The 24,562-nt window shown below is 38.2% G+C and overlaps 2 protein-coding genes across 2 annotated transcripts in view; one reads left to right on the top strand and one right to left on the bottom strand.

Moving 5' to 3' along the window:
* Positions 1-4,611, bottom strand: part of LOC139145170 (A-kinase anchor protein 10, mitochondrial-like) — a 28,609-nt gene extending 23,998 nt beyond the window's left edge. Inside the window, exons 1-3 of the mRNA XM_070716156.1 lie at positions 4,242-4,611; positions 1,894-2,118; positions 96-617 (exon numbers count right to left, since the gene is read on the bottom strand). Of these exons, the coding sequence (XP_070572257.1) occupies positions 96-617; positions 1,894-2,118; positions 4,242-4,266 (772 nt within the window). The 5' untranslated portion in view covers positions 4,267-4,611. The remainder of the gene's footprint in view (positions 1-95; positions 618-1,893; positions 2,119-4,241) is intronic.
* Positions 4,612-4,672: 61 nt separating this feature from the next.
* LOC139145171 (LHFPL tetraspan subfamily member 7 protein-like) overlaps positions 4,673-24,562 on the top strand; it is a 98,710-nt gene continuing 78,820 nt past the window's right edge. The window contains exon 1 of the mRNA XM_070716157.1: positions 4,673-5,750. Coding sequence (XP_070572258.1) covers positions 5,369-5,750 — 382 coding nt within the window. The 5' untranslated portion in view covers positions 4,673-5,368. The remainder of the gene's footprint in view (positions 5,751-24,562) is intronic.

The raw sequence follows: 24,562 nt of genomic DNA, 5'->3' as shown, positions 1-24,562 counted from the left end.
TAGGCAAAACAAACACATTTCATTCATAAATATGATATATGTTACATTGGTCTAGGAAAGATACAGGTATGTCTATGTATGTGATGGAGGCTCACCTTTCCGCAATACCTCTTTCGACCTCTCTTCATCAAAAAATGTTTGTAAATCTTTGTTTTCGGCACTGGCGTTCTGCTCGGAATCATTTCTCAGTGACGTCACTGACCCCTCCCTGTCTCCACTGCAATCCTCGTTGAGATCCAACTGGGCGGAATTCTGGGATGGCTCTGATGGTAACTCAGTTGAGTTTTGTGATTTCAAATCAGGAGTTGCTGCAGCATTCTGTTGCTGGCTGGCATTATTGCTGGGAATGAGTCCTTGAGATTCAGACGGGCTGTTGGCGCCAATCACGCTGCTCTTGCTCACGGTGTTCAGAGATTCAGTTCTAAGTTTGGTCCATGTGATGGAGCCAAAGCTTTCTGCGGCTAGCCAGAATTGCACGAGTTGTGGACATCCCTGAGACGCCATGTACTGTATGAGGTATGGCAGTGCTCCGTGGCTGTCGTACAGCACATCCTGTAATGGCTTGGACAACCGTGACTGATATTTTGGCACTGAAGTTTTGCTGGTTATGGCATATCCTGTAAGACAGTGAAAGTAAACTTTAACCCATTCATTTACATAGTTTGGCCCAAACTCATTATTATCAATGGTGACTGTGAACCTGTTCATACAAAAGTGGTTTTTTTCTTTTATTTGCACGGATTTTTACAACACCACCAAAGCTACTGGCAATCATACCAGAGTCAAATTACAGTATACCCTTTGACATACAATCAGACTGCTTTCATTGTCACCTTACAGAGAGTTAACTTCTCCATGGTAGTCACTTTCTGGAAGTCCTGTGAGATATCGCATGCTACAGATCCTCCATAGTCAGTGCTAGTGGCTACCTGTGAATGCTCTGTAATTTGGTAACACAACCTGTGTAAAAGTGGTCTATGATTCTGACCAAATGACTGGGAATCTCAATACTGAAAGCCAACTGTACGTTTTATTTGGACTTGTTCCTAATATTTCTGCTTTAATTTATTTATGAAATAAAAAGTAATGATTTTAATTGATAAATATTAATGACTCCAACATCATTACTTCTGTAAAGACTTGCCACTTGTCCATATAACTATCTATGAGTTATAACAATTTCAACAGTATACATATCTTGACTGGCCATGAGGGCAACAGCATTATTTTTGTTGCCCAAGGGTTTGAGAGTTGGCCCTAACAGTCTGCTTCATTAGGCCTACGGCTGAGGGAAACAGACTGTTTTGGGTGACTCTCAGGCCTGAGGGAACACAAATATATACTGTTACCAAAACATTGTCAGTCAATATCTATGTTTTATAACACACCTCATCAAATTTTCTCGCTGAAAAATCAGGAAGCTCCTTAGATGTCATCACTTTTCTTGGTTGCAGATAAAACTGCCATCTTATTTGTGTGTTCTAGAATGTGTGCATGAGTAGATGGCACTTTCATATTTCCCCAGTCAACAGTTATTCCAAACTGTTAACTGGTCAACAGTTTTGGAAACTGCTTAATGACAACTTGCTCTTTGCATGTACATGTATCATTGTCAAAATTATGCATACCATGGCACCACAAGTTAACGAATCACAACACAATGTTTGCATGAGGAGTGTTATAATACAAAATAAAGAAACACAGAGCCTGTTTTGTACAAAATAACAAGACAATACATTAAATCGCAAAGAGAAATAACACATTCACAACCTTGTTGAAAGTTGGAGGTTGCATTGAGTGAATTTCTATGAAAAGTTTACAAATGATTACTTTACGGTATGCTGAAATTGAAAGGGTAACACCAAATGATGAAAACAGATCACGTCTACACACCTGATCCTAAGTCACCAACAGCTGTTTCTTGCCGACTTCCAACCCTCAGAAGAGGTGTTTTGGGTCTGGCACCACTACCTGCAGATGCAGCGTCTGACACATTACCACCAGCTTTTCCATTTGGAATTTGAGATGGACTAGGTGGGTGGACTGGGGATGATTTATTGCTTCCAGATGATTGTTTTCTCTTTTTGCTATCTTGTGAACTGTCTCTTTGATTTTTGTCTGGATAGAAATATAGAACGAAAAATAGCAATTCATGGGTTCAGGAAGTGAAGAAATCTTGAGATTTGATCAGCTGGTTCGCATTGAGGCTACAAAATTCAGAATAAAACACATCCTTGTGTAGTGATCAAGATAAGACAGACTATGAAAGATGAAATCTTTAACTATTAAGTAATGTACGTTTTTACTCTGTCAAAAAAGAAAATTTCCATTTTGAAAGATATAAGGAGTATATATAAGGAGAACATTTTGCTTGAAATTAAATTTTCCTTGCTTTTCAGTACCAATTACAATATTACTGTGAGAGTTTTGCTGGCTAACGTTGTGATATCAAAGGTGTCTCTAATGTTGATGGTTTTGGTAATTGAAATTTGTGCAGCCATACAATGTTACATGTTGAATCTTGTTTTGATTGCTACATGTCTGATGATATCATATGTAAACAACCGCTCTTAAAAAACTTATTTTCAGCATAATCTGTGCATACAAAGTTCTCGTAACACTTAATGTAATGTTTTAATAATATGTAACACATTGTTTTCGATTAATTATACACATGGTGATTTTTCCAAGGGATTTTAATCGAATTGTCATAAAATTTGTAACCACAATTCCTGTAAGTGCAGTTGTACTGGGGAGTACAGAAATGTCGCTCCAGTGCATAATCAATAAACTTTACCTACAGCAAGTGCAGTACGCAGTGCATTTATTCAATGCAGAGGGCAGTTCTGAGTGATAAAGGCTTGTACTAGCCAGGGTTACTGACCCTGTAAATCAGTAGTGGCCCTGAGTGTCATGCTGCTACTAAAGCAAAGTCAACAGGCCTAAAACAGTTATACACGACAGCTATCGACAGTATATAGCTCCTTAGCTACTTAGCAGAAGACAAACATACACAGGAAAATACACATGCATGCATGTTGGTATATTTGGTCATGGAGGTATTATGGTACCTCCATGGTTTGATATTGTAACCATTGGGCTACCACTTTCTTACAGACAATATTCAAGTCTGGGACACAAGTACACGTGTAAAATCTTGTTGCAAAATTGTAGCTCTACGGTGAGGCGGTCGGTGAGTTTTGGTTTTTGCGACATCGCTCACCAGTAGAGCTACAATGCCGAAGGCCCTGTAGCATACAAAATAAGCACGCTGCACAAGGCACGGCATTTTGATGTAAAATCCCATATATTTACTGCATTTGGTCGTACCGATTTATCACTACTGAAGACTTAACAGTAGACTGCTCTAACCTTGTCGTTTATGGGGTTTGGTATTTGTTCAAATACGTCGATCGCGTTCCAAAAACATTTCTTGGAGCCGCCATTACCAACTTCCGGTAATGGCGGCTCCAGAAACACGCTCAATGTTTATGGAACGCGATCGACGTGTTCGCGCTAATACCAAACCCATAAACGACAAGGTTAGTGTAGTATAGTGTTTAGTCTTCAGTAGTGATAAATCGGTACGACCAAATGCAGTAAATATGCGGGATTTTACATGAAAATGCCGCGCCATGTGTGGCGCGCTTATTTTGTATGCTACAGGGCCTTCGGCATTGTAGCTCTACTGGTGAGCGATGTCGCAAAAACCAAAACTCACCGACCGCCTCACCGTAGAGCTACAATTTTGCAGCTACACGTGTAAAATCTTGTTGCGGCTCAGTCTTTCAATTCAATTTGTGTCTATTTACTTTTTTTATTTATTTCACAAAGTCAAATTGCATACATCAGCATTGCCAATTATTATTAATACAGGTAAAGCGGCAGATACTAACAGGGCAACTCGTCCCTCACAAACTTTGAGTTTATATCAGCTGGGGTAGCCATATTGGTTTGCTGGGGTATACGCCCACAGGGATATGGGAATGTGAGAAATGAAATCCAGGGTCATTCGCCATGAACACGTTGCCAGCGACCTTCAGTGGGCACTATTTCTATTAAAGTTTATCAAATGCATATGCTGTACAGGCAAAACTGTGTATCACTCAAGAGACTACGGGGGAAAGTTTCTATCTTCCTAATGAACATTATGTGATATGTTTTTATATCTGACGTCAGATAGTCAGAGAGTATATTCGCCGGCATTAGAAAATTTCTGACATAATAACATTGAGACCTACCCGACTTCTTCTTAAAAAAGGGCATCTTACACCATCCAGGGATGCTCTAAAGATCCATCCAACATTTGCAGTATCAAAATTTGTCCATTTTCTTGTGAAATTACTGGAATCTTTTCAATGAAAAATCTTCCGACATAGAACGTCTCCTCTGCGAGTCGCCATATTGGATTAATGAGACGCAGATACGTAGTGTGGCGTGGTCAAAGGTCTGCCCTATCTATCTTTCACATTAAACGGAATTCCATCGACGCGACAAAACAAACTAGGTAAAAATTAATTTGTTTCATTAGAAGGAAAGTCGAGATTTGAGCAATGGAATCAGGAAAGGGTCAAAGGTCGCTCAAATGACATTTCGCCAATTATCGCGAGACATCGTGAGATTGTGTACAGCAGCGATGGACTCTGGGTAAGAGTATCTTCTCGCTCGATTCATTCATGAACTGATTGCGGAAGTGTTAACATCCACGGAACTTATACGTGTGCGATCTGCTCTACAGTGCACTGCAAACGATCCGTTTGTGTAAATGAAGCACATGTTTCCAACTTCGTGTGAGCTGTCGCTGATTATTTACCACCCAGCAAGTTTCTTGTAACGATATCAAGAGTGAAACATTCATCGGATGCATCTGAACCGGCAAGCGACTTTCCTAGTCACCGGTGACAGTTCTCGCTTTACGGGCACCTGAGTACGTTTGTAGGCGTACACCTGCGCTGGATACATGTTGTGCGCCCTCGGGCAATTGATGATCAGTGCAACTTACAAGTGTTTGTCACCCGAAAACATCACGATAGCTCTCTATTTTTATTGTTAAAGAAGTTAATGGCTACGTGACTGATTTTCTTTCTTGGAATAACGCGGCAGTTTGCCGAGAGCGGGCATATAATTTCGGAACTGGCCCAATAACAGTGAAAATAATTTGAGCTGAGCTGCGCCCGGAATCAAATGCACATCTGCGAGCTGCAGCATCATTGATGTACTTCGTGTCACGGCAAAGAAAGATTACCTGGAAAAGTTTTGTGAGGATAAATTTACGCCTTAGATCCGATTCCTAGCTATGTACCCAGAGAACATATACTTTCTGAACGACATTCGTAGATGAGGGGATAGCTCGATCTTACATTATACAATGTCTTCAGTAACAATAACACCTCTGTCCGTGTTCTGGACGTTACTATCACTGGCACTGGCTTCAGCCCTGTGTGCCAGCTTCGTCGCGCCGACATGGTTCATCAAATCTGGAAACTTGGACTTGTCAAGCTTTGGCCTGTACAGTTATTGCGTACACTCCCCCGGGCCAGGGAGCATAGAAGTTTGTCAAATATTTGGAGGGGGACGGTTTGATTTGATGACACTGCCCGTCGGGGTATGGCAGGCTGCTGTGGTTCTTTTCGGTGGAGGCTGCATAATGTGTTCGTTGGGAGCGCTCCTATCCCTCTCCAGCCTTTTCTTCGCGTTGAACACGCACAAAAAACTCGCCCTCTTTGCCGGCTATGTGCAAACAGTATCAGGTAAGTGACCGCATTCAACCCGGTGGCTTCATAAAATAGTTTATTCGGCTACATCAAGAAACAGCGGCGTTTGCTGTCACGAAAGCCTTTGCAATTACACATTTACTGCGTCAGTTTGCCAATATTCTAGATAATACCCTCTCACTTGCTGCAGAAACTATAAAAGAACAATCAGCGTTTTTTACTTCGCCGGCAACATAGTCAGCTGAAAGTGATACATCACCGCAAGCGTTCCGTCTGACACGTTCCTATGATCTCAGAGGTGACCCTTTTATCGCGTCAGCGACTCATTTGTTCTGGCGACACGGTTTGGGCGCATTGAAACATCACCGCCAAGTGGTGTTTGCTTTCCGCGCCGTAATCCCCGCGCTTTGACAAGCCTCCCAATCACCCTAATTCCATTGTGTAGCGGTAAGACTAATTGATTAACGAGCGTAAATTTCACCCAGTTTCCAAATTAATTAGGCAATATCGCAGCCATTTGTGCAAGGCGAGAACAATGTAACAGTGTGTGGCTATTGTTTCAAGGGTGTCATTAGCTGGCATTTAACTCACTTCACTTGATTACGAAAAGAAAGTTGTGAGAGCAAAACAGGTCTCTTCAGAAGCCACAAGGCCTATCAGTGATAGATAAATATCGGAGAGTAACAGTATAAACCTACAGCATGAAACAAACCCAGAAAATGAGTTTTTTTGGATTGATCTATTGTCAGTGTTATCACTTCATCAAACCCTATTTTATGGTAAGAGGCACTAACATACAGGTGGCAATCTACTGGAAAATCAATTAGACATGCTAATTAGCAGGAGTGGCCTTGATGTCTGGGGACTAGCAGATTGTAACAACACGACCTAAGGTCGGAAAAGTGAATTTTAAAAATTAACTTTTTGTTTGTCAAACGATGATAAGATGTAAAGGTAATCTGTATAGCTGTAGAGTCTTCATTCAGCTTTAGTTTTGGAGATCATGTTCACCATAGTACGTAAGTACAGTGGGTTATTGAAGTTACCATACCTCCCCTATGACCATTCACCTGGTTTCTCAACATGAAATACTTAACACACCGGTGACCGTATTCCTATTCACTGTGGTGCATTTTTCTGCCGCAACCAATCCCTGAGGAATTAAAAAAAGCAGGGAACACAGTGGAGGGTAAAGTATTGCAATTTAGAAACAAATGGAAGCTTCAAACGCTCCCCTTTGTTTGAACAGATAAGCTGCTTTTTGAATGGGTGCCCGTTTTTTTAAAGCGCTGTATTGGGAAGTGCAAATTTTCGGTGGGCTCCCTTTGTCCACAGTTTGCAAGCTAAACAAGTGTTCTCATCAAGCGCGGTTGCAAGAAATGAGCATGTTGAATATCAGTATCTCAGTTGAGTGATATGATCATGAATGAGCAAGTGGTTTGGAATGAAGCCATAGCCCCCCAGGCTCTGAGTGTGTATGCGTGTGTGAGTGATAGGTGCTGAAAGTCTTACAGTAATTTGTTTGCTCTGTACTTGAGCCCTGATCTATGTGTAGAGGAGCGTAGTGCAGGTTCTCTGGTGACAGAAGAAACGCTCATGAATGTTGAATTGTAATTAACTGTGTTAGATTGTGTGTAAACAGGTGTATGTTCCCTGGTTGGTGATGGTTGCGAGTTTATTGTTTAAGGTCCGAACGTGCTCAACATCGGTTCCTGAAAGCATCGCTTTATTCACTGAAGTTTTACCAGTGCAGAGCAATCATGTTTCTTCTGTTCACTTGACCAGCTTCTAGGTTTCTGTACATTCTTGAGTGTAGCTGACTGCTCAGTGTACCACGCTCTGTTTCAGCCACTGGGCATCCTATCTGTCTGTCCATCACCTTTCTTTGAAGGTGTCCGCTTCAAGTTAAATACGTATTCATTTCACTTGGTTGTGTCAATGTGTGTTTCCATTTTCTCCACATTTGCTGATTAAAAGTGAACTCTGATCAGCACCTACAGTAAATTTTATCATTCTTAGTTGTTTATGTCTTTCTAAAAATAACTGAGATAATACAGAGCAAAGATGCAGCGTGTGACTGAACGTCCTTATTTTGAAATCAATTGTTCATTAGTACAATATGGAATATTGAAAGCCATATTTTTAGTTAGTTTAAAATTTAATTATTCCAATTGATCTGTGTGGCTTAACAAACTGAGTTACTGCTTATTAAGTTGTTGTTACCTGGCTCATTAGCATAATGAAAATAATTCTGCCATTTACATAGATCTATAAATATTATATTAAAACAAATTTTACAATAGTGAAATCTGAATATATCTCAACAACTTGTCATGAATGAATGGAATACTTAACGCAGAGGAGGTGGTGAATGACAGTTCAGCACATCGTCAGAACAACCGGATCAGATCCAATGTAACATACATGGTAAAAAAGCTGTCACAAGATACGGTGATGTGACTGTCACAATTCAAATGTGAAACACAATATATTCACTAAGGGACATCCATTATCCCTAATAGGAGGACAAACAATTTCCATTGTGCTTGGTTTTTACATACAGTAGGCTACAAAGAGCCACAAGAACGGCAGAATATAGTGAAAGCAATTCAGTACCATTGAAGCAAGTGAGTTTCCTGTGAGAAATGTACTAGATACTACAAAGCAAAGTGGGTTATTTCAAATCATGCTTTCTTTGACGTTTTCGCCCATTTCTGTCCACCAGGGCATTGTGGCAAATAGGAATGATTCCCTGTAGTTCTTGATATATATGTCTATGTGAAACTCAGATAAAATAACTTTGTTATCAAATTGTGGATGCTCATGATAAATTTGAATTGTGCTAGATTGGAGTCTTCCTTTGGAAGCAAAGAGCAACGACAGCAGAGGGTTGTAAATTTCATTCACTTTTGTGCATTGCGCAGTGCATTTCATGAATGCTTAACAAATTCTCCAAATGGCAGATGTAGGGCGCCATAAGTCAATTTAGAGCAATGATCCTCAAATTTACATGTCAATTTTTTTAGTCGTAGAAATGGGGAAAAGCCTGTGCCCTCTCTGGTACGCGGAATGAGAACAGTTTATCTTTGAACATCCGAGGAGAATGGAGACATTTACAGAGCAGAATGTAAATATGGAGAACCTCTAAACTGAGTGCCCCGAGGCGTTGTTTGCAGCATGCATGAGTAAGGCAGAAAACGAGCACCCATGATCTGCCGGTTGAATCTTCCACTGTAAAGATAGCTCACCAAACACGCCAGATCCTTGGCGCTTAAAATGTCTATGAATGTTTCAAATACACACAGGTGTGTGATTTCCTGAATTAATGTTCCATTTTGAGAGCCTGCAATGTACATTCTGCATAATATTAGGCTTCTAACGATGGATGGAAAAGTATACAATGTTGTAGTAGCCCCCAAGGCTGTCTTGGAAGAACCGGCTTACCATTGGGGCGTATATTGCGCCCCTACACAATGATTTCCAGTGTTGGATATTTCCCTCATCAAATTTCACAATAGCTTGTTTGATTGCATCTATTAATATGTTATGAAGGGGGATTTTGAGAAGCCTGATGTTAGGGAATATCCACAGATCTCCAGTGGATGGTATAAAGTGTGTGTGTAAACCAGTCTGTAGTTTTTTCTTTTCTGTGGAAATTTACATGATTAAGCAAACTCTTGCTACCAGATGAACTTGATTTTCATGATTGATGTGTATGTTTGAACTCTTCCTGGTGCAAGGCCATCATTTATTTGCCAAACACTACTCATTTTTATCAAATTTTAAAGATTTATAGAACTAAAGACAAAGAGAGAAAACATCAAAATAATGACATAAAATAACACTTAAAAATTAAATAACACTTTTCTAAGTTTTCATGTCGGTCTCATTGCCTAAATACTTTGTACATGTGTTTTGATGTTCTTTTCAACAGTCAATAAGAGTGTGTATTTAATTGTTGTTTCTCATTGTTGCTTTTTTGTGGACCATACCGGTAGATGCCTATGCATGAACAGCAATGGTGTACTTTTAGGAACGCTCTTCAGAAGTTTAACCGTATCAACATTTCTCAAAAACCTTGAACACTTGAAGCAACTTTTCATGAGAGTTTTTTCCAATTTTCAAACGTAATTTTATTGATGGAGTGAAGGATAATTGTGCATGTGTTCGAATTTTTTTTGTGTCATGGTATTCCTTAACATGAATAACCCTCTTACCCCCATATCTCTTTGTAGAAGTCCACTTTTGCCATTGAAAACAATAGATTGTACCAACATGTGGTAGAGAAAGGGTATGGTTTGGCCCAAACTCATTGTTATCAATGGTGGTTGGGGACTTGTTCACAGGGAATTTGGGGTGAACGGGTTTCAGCTATAGTAACATATCATGGGTATACTTTAGTACATGTTTAGTTCTGGGATGTGTTTGAGTAATGTACAGTGTTGGTTTGCAACTACATGTACAACACTATTAAACTGTCGTGCTTGGGCTGTTGCATTATAGCTGCTGCGATATGATGCGATGAAAATGGCACCAAAGAGCCTAACAAGAGTGAGATTGTCTCTACAATATCCTCAGATTTGCATATGAATTGGGAGGGTCTTTTCAGCTGGTCACGGTTGGTGGTCACCTGAGTGTGCCACTCATCGGGTCAGGCTTCGACTGAGTTCGATCTTCGCGGTTGGGCAAAGACGAGTTTTTGCACCAACACAAATGTAACGCTTGGCCTCCCCCTACTTGAAATGTTACAAGCACGATGAATTAATTAGTCTCTCTCTAGCCCCGGGCATTGTGGATTTTTCCTCTTCCATCATTGCATGCATTGGCGAGTCTAATTGCAACCAAAGTGCTACACGAAAACATATCGGTAGGTCCGTGCCCTTTCCATTGCCGGTATGTAAATCGGCTGATTCTGTTAGGCTAACTGACTCCACTTCTCTAACAATGGGACTCTACCTGCTGAGAGTCACAATTCACTTCAGCTGCGCATCCATCAATGCCACTCTTGTAATAATCAAATTTCCCTGTAATCCACATATCGTTTCCCAAGGTGTATACACAAACATGAATGGCATACACCGTATGTAGAATCTACAGAATACATAAATGGTACAAGAAAAATAAACCGGTACCATCCATACATATGTACATATTAAATGTAAAATTGATGTAAGTATGAAGTAATGAATTCAGCAATCTTCAGATGCTGTACAGTTGATAGAGTCATGTCGACTTCTACCATAATTCTTGTTGTACTACTTGTTAAGAAGTGAAAAATATTCCTCATTTCCTACTATACGTTCAATTGAGACAGAACTGTACCTGCTTTGACTGGGAGCGATTTCCTTCCATGACAACAAAGCACCCTTTAAAGGAATGCTTGAACAGGTAACTCAACCTTGACTGGCCCGTTCATGCCAGTCCTCATTTAAATATCATCCATGTGAGCTAGAATCCTAAGAGGAAAATGCAAGTTATTGATTGGCATACAGCATGCAACCTTGGCCGAATCTCACGGGTGACAAAACATCCATATGTCGGCATTAACGAGTATCACCTAGGTGAGCTGGAATCTTGGGAGATGACTGCTGTATTTTCATCAGCGTGTGTGACCTTGGTCAAATCTAATGGGTGACAAAAACTTCCATGTGTATGCATTAAACTTTTATCAGTGTCAAAGTTGCAATTGCTGCGGGACATTGTCTCTCAATGAACTTCATTCAACAAAGATGCGCTGACTGTGAAACTATGCACGTGAGTTGAGTGGACCTTGTTTCAAGAGCTGATCTTCATATGTCAATCATGTCATCTTCTCCATTCTTTCAACTGTTTAAAACCCAGGTAATGAATGTTTACGTTTCGCGTTATGACAAGAATAGTGGGCTACCTTGATGTGGACTGTTGCTGAAGAACCAACACATGTTTCAGTGATTAGCAGCTGTGCCTCAATTACCAGCAAAATTGTTACAGGCAACAGGAAGACAAACAGTGAAAGTGTTAACACTGTTTGTTCACAGATTACCTGTTAAGTGGCGGATTACAAGTGAGGTGTTGAAACAATCCCTTCTTTTATTTTGTTACCTGTTCAATGTTGGTGAGAATTGTTTGTACCTCTCCTGACTGTTTTAGAACAAAAAAAGACAAAAATAGAAAGAAAACATGCTTCATGTATCTTTCAGCAGATTGAAGATCGTATTTGTAGTAGAAATTTCATCAACATGATGTAATGCACACAATGAGAATGGCATTTTTTCTTTGTGTAGCATTGATGGGACCAATAACAACAGATAGGTCAATCCATTGGAAAAAATAAAGACAAGATTCAAATAGCTCTTTAAACTGTATTATTTTATCGTCAAATCAAAATTTGTAGCATTGAGAATATAAGCTTTACGGAAATACAGATAAAATACATTTAAGGTAGTACACACCTCCAAATTCAAAGACACAGCTTTGCTCAAACCTTCCACAAGAAAATTTTAAACTGTTCCTTTTGAAGAAGAAAAATTTGAAGTAACCGTGCAAAATTTGGTACCAGAGAGGCTCACTACTCAATATGTACTGACACTTGAAATTCACAATGGCTGCCACCCCTGTGTTCACTCTATGGGGAGAAATTAAATTTTCGATTTAAAAAAAAAATAAGCCGGTGAAAACTTTCTTTGCTCCGTGATCTTCAAAATGAACCCCTCAAGCAGTAGACCACACAAATATTGTGAACCAAGCAGTAGACAACACAAATATTGTGAACGTTTTAGAGTCAGAATATCCTTTACTGTGGCTCATTCTACCATAATACCAGACCTTTCTATTATTGATTGATTGAAAGTAGCAGCACTCACAGGGAAGATGTTTTGAAAAAACAATATTGGTAATTAATTGGTACTCAAACTATTGGCCTCTGTAGGTGCTGAATCCACTTATTTTCTTCATGGTGTCTTTAAAATCATCAGTGTTGGTCTGATTGTAAGGGGGAGAAAAGACAGGCCCTGATCAGGTGAAAGAACAACAGATTTTTACCAATACTTTACAAGAGAAAACTTCACCCTTTCAGGCCGAAACTATTATATACATGGGGATTTCCAGTCTGCTATCAGAAAAGCCAGGTGTATAACTATAGGGTTGACAGACAGAATATTTGAAATGGGATATCAATTTCTGAAACATTCTGATGGAGAATTTCTGTATTTGAACATAGCTCTGTGTCAAATCTTTGGAAATAGAAATTCACAGATATGAGGACGGGATGGTATTTAAATTGCTGAATCAGCAAAAGTAGCTTGTAACCTTTGTAAAACATCCCAGATATTGAATCAAGGTGTTGGTTTCATCTCATTGCATCATCCTGTCGATACTGTAAAATTGTGGATATCATGTTTTCATGCTCATTGTGAAAAATTTTGCTTCTTTTTCAGTTGCCGCACACTGTTTTTCAGTAGAATGCTCAACTGTCATAACATCCTCAGTTGTGTTCCTAAGATGTATAAATGAAAAAAAAACTGTTAAATGTTCGATTTTGAAAAAATGTCTAAAGCTAGAGTTCTATGGTTGAAAGTTCTATGGTGTGTGCCACTGTGCATGAACATTTGCCACTGTTTACTCAAAAAAAATGTTTTCACATATCTTCTGAATGAGTTTTCATGATGAACAATTTGCTGGTATTCCAAGCAAGGAGACTGAAATTCCAGTATTATGAGTATGAATCTGCCACAAGTGTAACATATTATCACGTCCATCAAAATTAGCAATTTTTCAAAAAAATGACCTGCAGGCATTACTTTTGACATAATGCCAAAATTCAAATATTCATCCCTACATTGGGAAAGTCTTTCACAGATTGTTTGAAATCAATAAGAGATTATTGTGAAGTGATAGTTTGAAAAGCCACCAAGTAATTATACACATATTAAAATCTAATGGCAAAAGGGGATGTCACATTGTAATTTGCATCTTATTCAGTTTCTGTTTCAAGGTTGATGTATGCCTTTCACTATACCGTACTGTAATGGTTATGTTTTAAAATGGCATAAAGCTTGGAACTTTCAAAAGGTTTCCCTTTTTTGAGTTTTTTAAACAATATTTGTCTTTAGCCATCGTGTGGTATTCTCTCTCTCTCTCTCTCTCTCTCTCTCTCTCTCTCTCTCTCTCTCTACTGACAATACAGTAATGGTAACTTTGTACATAATATGGTTTACATTTTCTAGTCCTATCAGTATTACAACAGAATCAGCATGTAGTAGCTCCCATATTTGAAACTAACTACTGTTGATTGATATGTATTATGTTGAAAGCAAATTCGCAAAGGGAACGCTTGATCTATTTTGTGATGAGAAGAAAAGCAAAAAAAGTGAATTCTATGAAAGGTGCTGAAGATAGCATATAAGTTCCCGGATTAGAATCATTTCATGTCGGCCCATTAACACCAAAGCGTTCAAATCTACTTGCCCTCATCAATTTCTGGGCTAATTCCAGGCTCATTATCTCTGACTTTTCATCCGAGCCCCGGCTTTTGTCAGTGCCCTCAATTATCAGGCACGCTGCAGAGCAGAAAAGCGCTGAGTCGGCAATCCATCATCGGTTGGCCTTAACGATGGCACGTTCCTCCTTGTTCAGCATCCAACGAGTTCTGACTGGAGTAAATCATGCCACAACTGATAGAGCTACTTAAGTGTTTCCACAGCGAATGAAGCGATGGTGGTTCAGGTTTTTTTATTGATCGTAAGCTACAGGCTTTGCCAGTTACTATGGAAACCTGTTGATGTTAGGGCAAACTACTTTAAGAGATTTTATTACCAGAGTAAACGAGGAATCAAGATATTTTCTAAGAACTGCAGCGATGGGTTCCCACACATCAATTCTTGTCGAACCTTGAATAACTCCCAGGATAAATTACATCTGTTACTATGGCAACCTTTATGCTCAAATTTTCAAATTTTTTTTTGAGCTTCAACAGAGCACTTTGTGACTGCTATGATTTTCATCATTCAAAGTTATGGCGGACTTCTAAGCTGCCGTCTAGCATTTTCTGAAAATTGTGCGATAAATTCTCTGCGAGGGTCTGAGTAATGGTTTGTCACTTCTACTTTCAGTTAAGTGTTCTTTGGAATAGATTTCCTAAATCAGAGAGAGAGAGAGAGAGAGAGAGAGAGAGAGCATTGACAGCCGTAGCTAGGATATTTACAAATGCCTCACAGCAATTGTCTACTTTACCATTCAGGCTTCAAAAAATACGACTGTTGTACTCTCTCCAAGGTAAAAATCTACAGTTTTTGTGGACTGGTTCTCCCAACACAAGCTACGCCGGCAGATAAACTCAACCCATTTCTAGACAAGTTAACATTTATCAGACAAATTAGAGCAAACAAATGCATCAGAAAGTGATCCTTTGTTGAAGTTTTGATGCCAAAAGTTTGACTTATACTTCAAATATATTGTTTTATATCAGTTGGGTGGCAGCAGATATAAACTGTATAATATTTTGCATCTCATCTCACAATCTGTTGTGATCTGTGTGTATGAAAAGACAAGTTGTGAATTATTTATGGAGTACTTCAGAAGAGAAATCTGTGTCCCATTGAAATGACATCGTGAATGGCAACTTAATGAGTGTGTATGTCATATTTGCATGATACGGTGCTTAAATATTCAAACCTCGACAGTAACTTCATTCTGTATATCCGTTATTTCCAGCTGTCTTGCAATTTGTACCCCAGCTCAGTCATTCCAGTAGGAAGCCTACCACAACGGAATGTTTTACTGCTAAATCTTTTTATTCGGAAATTGCCTACTCAGTGTATTCTTCATGGTTTGAATCTTGTGAACGTGTATGGTGTGGTTGGAATTTTAAAAAGTTACGCATATTGTAGCCGCAGTGTACCTTGAAAACATTATCCAGGCCTTTAAATGAAACCTTGCTCTCGTCTGCACATTTGACAGGAGCATTGGTTTCAATGACATTAACCAAATTAGCAGTGGGAGCATCTCAGTACTGTCATTGCCAGGGAAGAGTTGCCATGGAGACAGAACAAGGGGTGAATTTCTGGGAAGTGGGAACAGGAGGTTGGCTTTTCCCAGTGATGAGGCTTCCCGAGGACAGGAAACGCTTGAGTCAGTGTTTGTGTCACTGTGTGTCTCTGTACATATCTCAGCCTGATCTTTGAAAGACTGAGTGTCAGTCACCCTAGAGACGCGTTTTATTTTCTTCCTCGAAGAAGTAAAAGTCAGTGTAATCTCACAGATGAGGTAGTCTGCACCAGAAGCACAGTTCTCCGCAATTAAACTGACACTCTTCCCTACACATAATGAAAACCCGGGCAATTCATTACAGAGTCACGATCCGCTGGCCACGATAGCAATGTCTTTATTCCCAGTAGGGTTGCTCTGCGAAGAAGGGGTCACATTCCTTCGCACCACTTTGATAACTTGTGTGTTTCTGCCCGGTGAAATATTGTGCGCCGTATCCGTTGGGTGGCTCACCGAAAGTGATAATTGCAATGTGATGGGCAACATCCATCTCTGGTGCTCCATTATTTTAACTTTGATGTATTGCATATCGTTAAAATGTTGCTTTTTGGATCAGGGACACATGATTGCTTCCTTTCCCTTATCAAGATTTTGTGCCTTGTCTTTTTTTAAAGGGGAATTGAGATTAATCTTTGAATGCAATTTTTTTGTATGCTGTTTTACTTTCTTACAATAAAAATAGTTTACAAATATTTTGATTGCCACATGTATCAGTTGGACTGTTTACCATTGTTGATACCAACCCCTATATTTAAAACAAAATGGTTAGACAATTACCACACAAGCGCAGCCATCTCGTAATCCTAAACTGCATTTTGAGTTTGTGTAAAACTGGAATTTTTTTTTAATGAAAAAGAAAGTAAGTTTTTGATTCCTTTGATCACATGGTGTACTTATTTTAGCCTATCAAAGGCTTGCCAATACTTACCTTGCATGTCAAGTTCAAGTCAACACTCAGCCTGGTAAATAAGTCATATTTCAAAGAACTAGAATGCCATGAAACAAAACAAGCAATCAGTGGTCATTTTACAAATATGTGGTTTCTGTTTCATGTCAAGCCCACTGATTGGCCCATTTAAAAAAATGTATATCAGACAAATGTAGAAAAAATTAAAAGAAAATGCAGTTATTCACAGCCCCTGATTTTACATTTTTCAAAGTTCTGTAGAGACTGCCGAGGTGTAATGCTGATGCTATTGACAGTTTCAATCAATTTTCAAGGTAAATCATTATGTTGTTTGGGATGTACGTTTCTCGAAAGCATTATTCTGCAGCTGAAAATTCAACTGGGAATTGGGGAAGCAGAAGTTTTCTGCGCATATCCATTCTCTTTTAGCTCCGGCTAATTTTCCAATGGCTGACACTTATTCCCCCTAAGCTATAGAAGTCATGACTACAAATGAAGATGACAAGATTCTCCCAAAAACCCAGTTCCATTTGTCAGAGATAAGGCCAGATGCCTAAATCTCCATACTTGCCCGGAATATCAATTTCTCCGGCGTGTCCTAGCTGTCACATGATACCGGGATACTGAGCTTTCCACTCGGGTAATGTTGACTTCATCAAATCGTTTCACATCACAAAACGTAATGAACGCCATCCAGGTTAATGTTTTCCTAATGCCACTTCATCTAAAGGACCTGAAAATTCCATCAGTTTGATTCCGGGTTATTATCGCATTTACGCAAAGCTTGTTTCACGGCAGGCCCCAGAAATCGTCTCCCGAGGCATGTTTAAAGTTTGCTGACGAAGGTGGAGTGTTTTTTTCATCGGAGATCACATCATGAGGGTGTTGAATAATTTACTTGACTTCGGATAACTTGAAAGAGATGTTTCTGCCGCAGAAATTTACAGGCAATGCATGTTACTAACTTTGTTTTAGCTCTGCGGAGTCTCACTTTAAACACTCATTGATTGGTGTGGTTACCTGTATGAATAGATGGGTAAATGATCTGCTGAATATTTTAAAACAAATCACATACCATGCCGACCAGGTGGTGGTCGGGATGTTCTACGTACATTCACCCTTTAACAAACAGTTCTTGAAATGACGGACAGAAATTTGAAACTTTTTCAGTTTCTTGTCGACAGCTCATTCTGACTATAACCAGTTCTTGATATTCATAATCATATCTTTATTAAAAACCACGATAAATAATTTAGTGTATTTCTGGTTTGAGAAGTCCATTTCAAAAGATAGACTTTTTGTGTATCAAATCCCCGTAACTTTCACGAACTGCTGAGGATTATTGACTGTTCAGGGTCGCTGAGTTTCTCAATCCTTTTCTTTGAAACAATATCATGTTAAAAAACACAGTCAGATAAAAATGTACCCGGCAGTTTCATAAAAATTGTATGACACAGTAAAAACATTCTATAGGAATGACCCAAGCCGATTCCCTATACACTGCTCCCACACTTTCCATGGCCGGCTAATTTTCTTTCCGTCTCATTAACTATTCATCTTTGCCCAGACTCGGTGGCACCGTGGCTTTCGGACTTAATTCGAGTCATATTCAGCCAATAATCTAATTGAATCCTGTAACAAATCGCTCCCTGATATCTCTCCCTGCAACTCTAAAACTGATACTCATTTACGGGAAATGTAGACTTGTCCGTCTCTTTTTTACCCCAGCTTTATGAGATTACTTTTATCAGCCTGTCAAGTTTTTCCGCCAGGTGATATTTATGACAGTTAAAGATGATTAAAATTTATCTGATTTATGTTCATAGGCCTGGCTGTTTAAAGATGGCACTTGACCTTGAAGTTGCTTATTAGGTTCAGTGTCAGTGCAGCATGAAACATCTTCTCTCCGGCAATGTTTTCTTATTCAGCATGTTTGCGCTTGTGGTTTATTGCGTTCATTTGCAACTATCCACAGTGGTATGGGTACTCGAGAAAACTGTGTTGCTTGATCCCAAGTTCATTATCAAAGTTCAGATCAATGCATAAAAATGAGATTTACTGTTCAAATTTTTATACCCCTCCAAATTGTCAGGGACAAGACTGAGAGATGCTGGGCCCATTGAAAGCATTTTCACAATTCAATGTTTCGTTCTGGGGATATGTTTGTATTTATGCACAACTAAAAGCAACCAAGCCATCGTAGCCATAAGGAAGATGTGGGCTGTGTTCCTCAGGTGTGCCTGTTGTAGCAAGTTGGCAACAATTCCATATTTCATACATTAACATAAATTCTAGGTAACTCAATTATCAGGTCTATCTTATGATACTTGGCCTTGCATTCACCCTCAAATGAAAAGTCAAGTCAGCAAGGTTGTTGATTGGGTCAATTCCCAACGACATCAGAGAGCCATCATTAATATTAAAAGAAATTTTTTGTACAATTTCTTTGAAAGCTTTCACAAATTACATAAGATTGAAAAAAATGGTGATCATTTACCAAAGTCATGGTCGAAAGACACTCTACAAAGCACCTGTCAAGGGCTGTGGCAATGAGCCATGCAATAATATACATAGATGCCACTCACATGTACATATATGAACAAAATTTGTCTCAGTTTCAAAGCATAATTTGTCACAATTTCTCTCAGTAACAACCAATAATGACAGGACATGTGATGCTGTATTGAGGCTGCAATGAATTTCATACTGTAACAATTGCTGTATAGGAACAACTGTATTTGTACATCCATCAAGGTGTCATTCAATGACAGAATACCTAGTACTTGAACGCCGTAAAAACTACTGTTCCTTTGGCCTGAAATTTCATGAAGATACTTTTGACTAAAAATTCAATTCAGGCGTGAATTTATGAATACCATGTGACTTATCCCAGACATAAATGTGCAGTATAATTTTTCATTACTCTTTTTTGTGTTCAGAACTTCTTTCTTGCTGACTCAATATGTTTCTAAACCACTCTTGGGTACAGACAAACTGAATTTTTTTTTTCTGGACCACTTTATCTTATAATTCCAGCTAAAAGCACATTAGTGTAGAATGACTTCCAAGTGCAATTCTATAACCTCCTTCAGTTTCAGCAGCATGTACCATGAAGTGCCCTTGAACCAAATTCTAGTCCGTTCCCTGGGGGCCATATACATATAATTTATACTGTAATTCAGGGCGTTTTTAGCAAGCTGATGTATTCTGTAGTGGAATGAGAGATCCATCTATGTATATATTACTGAAAAATAGTATATTTCTACATGGATGAAAACCATTCACCATCAATTTCTGAACAATGCATAGAAATGTACAGATTATCTATTTTAACGCATTATTGATGAAGATAATACTTCCAACCATATCGTATATCACTTGTGGATTTGACAAAAGTATCCCTAAATCAAAATATCATAAAGAAATAATATTTGAATTTTTTTTGACAACATTTTTAAAAATTTGCAAGAATCAAATAACACAGGCAAATTGAAATTTTCCTACTGAAATGATGGGTTTGGCGAAGGACTTTTCTTAAATGTTTAGTAAGAGTCTTCAAAATATTAACAAGAGTCTGTTTCTGATAGCTTGTTTCTTTGAATGCGAGAAATATTAAAATCAGCTTGCGAATAAGTAAGGCCTCAACAGGTTGCTATGGCAACATGTAAAGATTGACTGCAAGTATACCACCATGACTCTGTGACTGCATGTTGTATCCAGTGTGCATGAGTGATATTCTATGAGCAGCCGATGTGAGGATGAAGTTAATGTTAAAGTATCTGGTTGCCAGTTCCTCCTATAGGAATTCCTTGTTTAAAAAAAAATTATGCAGCCTTTTAAAAACCCTGTACTGATTTCAGGGAAAATTCACACTTTTATTCAGGGTTAGAGAAAATAAACAGAAAATGTGTTTCATCATTTCCAGACCTCTCTTTTGCTGTTTTTGTGGTATTATTGCAAACTATTGTATGTTGACGTTATTAATAATGCAGTATGAATCATAATACCTATAGAATAATGATAATTATAATAAAAAATAAGGTTATTAACAAAATATTGAGATTTATGTGCGACTACATCACAGAGTGGAAGTAATGTCTTAGAAATATATAGAATGGAGGACAGTACCTCTACTCAGTGTGAAAAAGTGTAGTGTACACCTCATAAATTGAATTTTACAACCAATGTTGAAAACATTTTGTTGTTTGCAATGCCCTGTAGTACAGTGGGACCTGAGATCATGTTCAGACTAGGTGTGCAACCAAATGAAAATTTAACTTGCACAGCCAAGAAATCATAGTTCAGCAGAACTTTTTCACATAATTTCATAGATTTTAATTCACTCTGTAACTTATTGGTTTTATACATATTTTAAATAAAAACCTAATGAGATAATATCATAATTCCTGGTCTTCACATAATATGACTGTGAGGTCAAAGGTCATATAGCATCCAATGACATCAAAGTTATTGGATTGCGTGTCACTGTTATTGGACTCTGCATCCATTATACCTGAAAATTTCTATACCAGGTATTTTTTTTAGAAAATCTATAAGTTCCAGAAGAAGATGTATGATTAGTTAATTTATTTATAGTATCATCCTAGCAGTATCTTTCTCTCAAAAGTTTGAATCATTATAAAAACAGAAATCAGAAAAGGACATAATGGTGCTTTGTGCAACTATGGGATACCATTCAAGGATAGTCTGGCAAGAGCAGTAAGTACTAGTAGTATGTAAATTACATATTGCACATTCAAAGTTAAGAAAGGATAGCCCATTTCAGGATGCCATGATAGGGCATACAATACCTGTCCACCAGCATCAAAGAGTTTTTACACTAATATTCCCTGAAGAAGCATAGACATGAGCAGAAAAGTCAGCTTTTTGTGTTTTTTGTTTTTCATTTCATATATGATATATCCAACGGTTATGATGATTTTCTAAGAATGGCTCACAGCATGCACTTTTGAATATTACTTGTCAGTGATCTGTCGCAAATGATTTTTTTCAGTTCACAAAATTTCTCTGTGTACAATATGTGAGCCTTGGGTATACAGATAGATAATTTTAGCAAGTGAAATTTCATTCCTCTAAGGAGTGTCGTGAACTACAATAAATAATATAGTGTGAGGGATAGATTTGCAACATTTCATGTAGTCTAGAAATTTTGTGCATTGTTCTTTACAGCTTGGAGAAAACAGATGTATGACTAATTTACATGACAATGCATGATTTGCATATTCTTTTGTTGTGAAACTGTGCTCTTTTATTTAGCTATTAGCATATGAAAAGACTGCTCCAAAAAACAGAGGGATGGTCCAGCCCTTGAAATCCCCTTGTGAAGAACTCTGGTATCTGTATAATTGTGTGATTGTAGTTTATCGACACACAGCACCTCACACTTAAATTTCTCACATAAAGTCTCCAGTCGTTTGCTTACATTCTAATACATGTACAGAACCAGCAAGATCTGTTACCTGCTCAGATCTTCCCTGATACTGTCATCTCTCAGGCAGAAGTTTAAAATTTCACCACTTTCGAAACTGCATGCACTTTGATTTTCCACAGCATTTCATCAAACGTAGGCTCTATACCAAAAGGTAACCCAGCTTGCTTTGATATAATTTAATCATATCGCAGAGTACAGATGATGAAGATTACCCTTCGGATGTTGTGTTATCACAGGGAGCAATCTGAAATGGACCACTTTTGAATTCACCCACAGGAAATGAAATATTCACATGTCAGGCGGGCATTCTTTATTGAATGTCCCAGACATTCACGGTGGATTTTTGTGAAGTGAAAGACAATTGCCACTTTCAAATGACAGTTATTATTTTCAAAAGCCACTTCCTATCAGAAATGACTTGCTATGTCAATCTCCTGGCACTCTGTTTTGTTTCTGTGTCTTTTTCCATTGTCAGTTTTGATAGGTCTGTTTGCTTGCCTCGAGGGGGTTTGTCTTTGAAGCCACAATGAGCGTCGGTAATTGTTAAATGAAAGTGAAAATCAATGGATAATTATGGTCTTCACATGTCAATCACCAGACTCACTTCCACTTTCATTGTAGTAATCCTGACCGCTTCGGTCCAAATGTCAATTCTATCAAACCAACGGCATCTTAGCGGTTAAAATCGCAATTATTTTTCACTTTGATAAACTCTCCTGGGGCACTAGTGTAGGATTTTACAATAAATCATAACTTCATGATCATATTTCCCTAATCTTTCCATCATCGATATGTCAGGCCAAGTTTTGAGTATGGCTTACATGTAAGAACCCTGGGCCAAGTATTCGTCATGAAAACACTCAGATTTTCTTAGGCGGACCAGCTTTGTTAAGCAACTTGAGCCCCCAGGATTATGCTGATTTGTGAAATTATTCAGAGTGGGCCTTAGTATTTCCTTTCTTCCTAGAATTTGATCACACAATTTTCACACAATCCCAAGACTCCTTTCTTCCAAACATAATAAGGTAGTATCTGTTCATGACACTTTTTAATCATAAATCAAATCATGTTGTACAGGTTTTTACCAAAAAGTCAAAGGTTTCTGTATTTTATGGCATAACTTCAATATTGTATATTACTGATTTTAAATATTTTTTGTTGGCTTGTTGCAAATTACAGGTGCCAAAACAAGTAAAAGGGTTTGCTATGAATTATGAGGATGAGGTCTGTTTTTCTTGTGCTAATATGTTGTTTGTTTTTGAACTTGCTCTTTTGGAATATTTTAGATTATAACAATGGCTTATGTATTGCAATACAGTGTGCTTACCCTATATTGTGAGTATGCAATAGTGTTTTAAACAGCCCTTATTTGCTAAAAAAGGGCAAACAGTTTTACAGCTTCCAGCTTGCGGACAAAAGTAATTTTTGATAATTATTTCTGTCGGTCAGGAAATGCACATCACCCTTTTTCCTGAGGCAAAACATACTAGTGCAAAGTGGAAATTTTAAAATTTTTATTTTTTATGGCGTAAGAACCTTGACAATATACTGGCGTATGCCTTTGTGTCTTTTTATCAAATTCTTCATGGTATCAATTAATATGTAAATATTTCAATAAGATGGATTGTATCAGTAAACAGTCGATTAAAAATTGTGTTATATTAAAGTATGAAAAATGAATAGAATACAAATACTATTGTCAAACAGATGGAGGTGATATGAACGACTTCATCAAAACTGAACAAAAGGACTTAATGAATTTGTGCACTCGGGCAGAATGCTAATTTCCAAGGAGTGGAATGTTGATACATTTATGGAAGGCTGTGTAAATATTTGCTTTGCATGAAATTACTACCTACTCTGGTGAGTCTGCCAACTTGAGTACATCTACGATACAATGATACAATTACCAGATGCTGACACTCTTCTCTTTGTTCGCAGTTCAAGTCCTCTTTTATCTAGTGTAATTTGTGTCAAAGCAGCGTAAGTTTAGGTTTAGGATTATTCACAAGTTTTTTTCCTTTTTGAAAAAAGGCAAGTAGCTGTAACATTTCATGATTTTTTTCCCCCACTTTTTTTGTTTTGCATGTCAATTACCATGTTTTTGTTCTCTTCCCCAAAGCACGTTGAAACACCAACCATTTAATCTTTCAGCCCAGCATCTATGCGTGCAAAATGCACAGTTACCGGTACTGTTTATGTTTGAATTGTAATCCGGACCAGAATTCACTTGTCAACAATAACAATGCAGTTTACACATGTAAAGGCAGACTTGAATGCTATTGTGTATGTTGACATGCAAGAAATTGTAGTAGACATTAACCCTTTCAGGCCAGATACCCTATATATAGGGGAAACAAAGGGTTAAAAACAAAAAGAGTGCAAAAATCATCAAAAGTTACATCTACTATGGATCTGATAAGCAATGTGTTCACTGTCACGCAAGTCCTGATGATGTGGAATTTA

Source organism: Ptychodera flava, chromosome 12 (genome assembly GCF_041260155.1).
Source record: "Ptychodera flava strain L36383 chromosome 12, AS_Pfla_20210202, whole genome shotgun sequence".
In the NCBI taxonomy this organism is placed as follows: Eukaryota; Metazoa; Hemichordata; class Enteropneusta; family Ptychoderidae; genus Ptychodera; species Ptychodera flava.
Note: the sequence above shows the minus strand (reverse complement) of the source record. Positions and strands in the feature narration are given on the sequence as shown.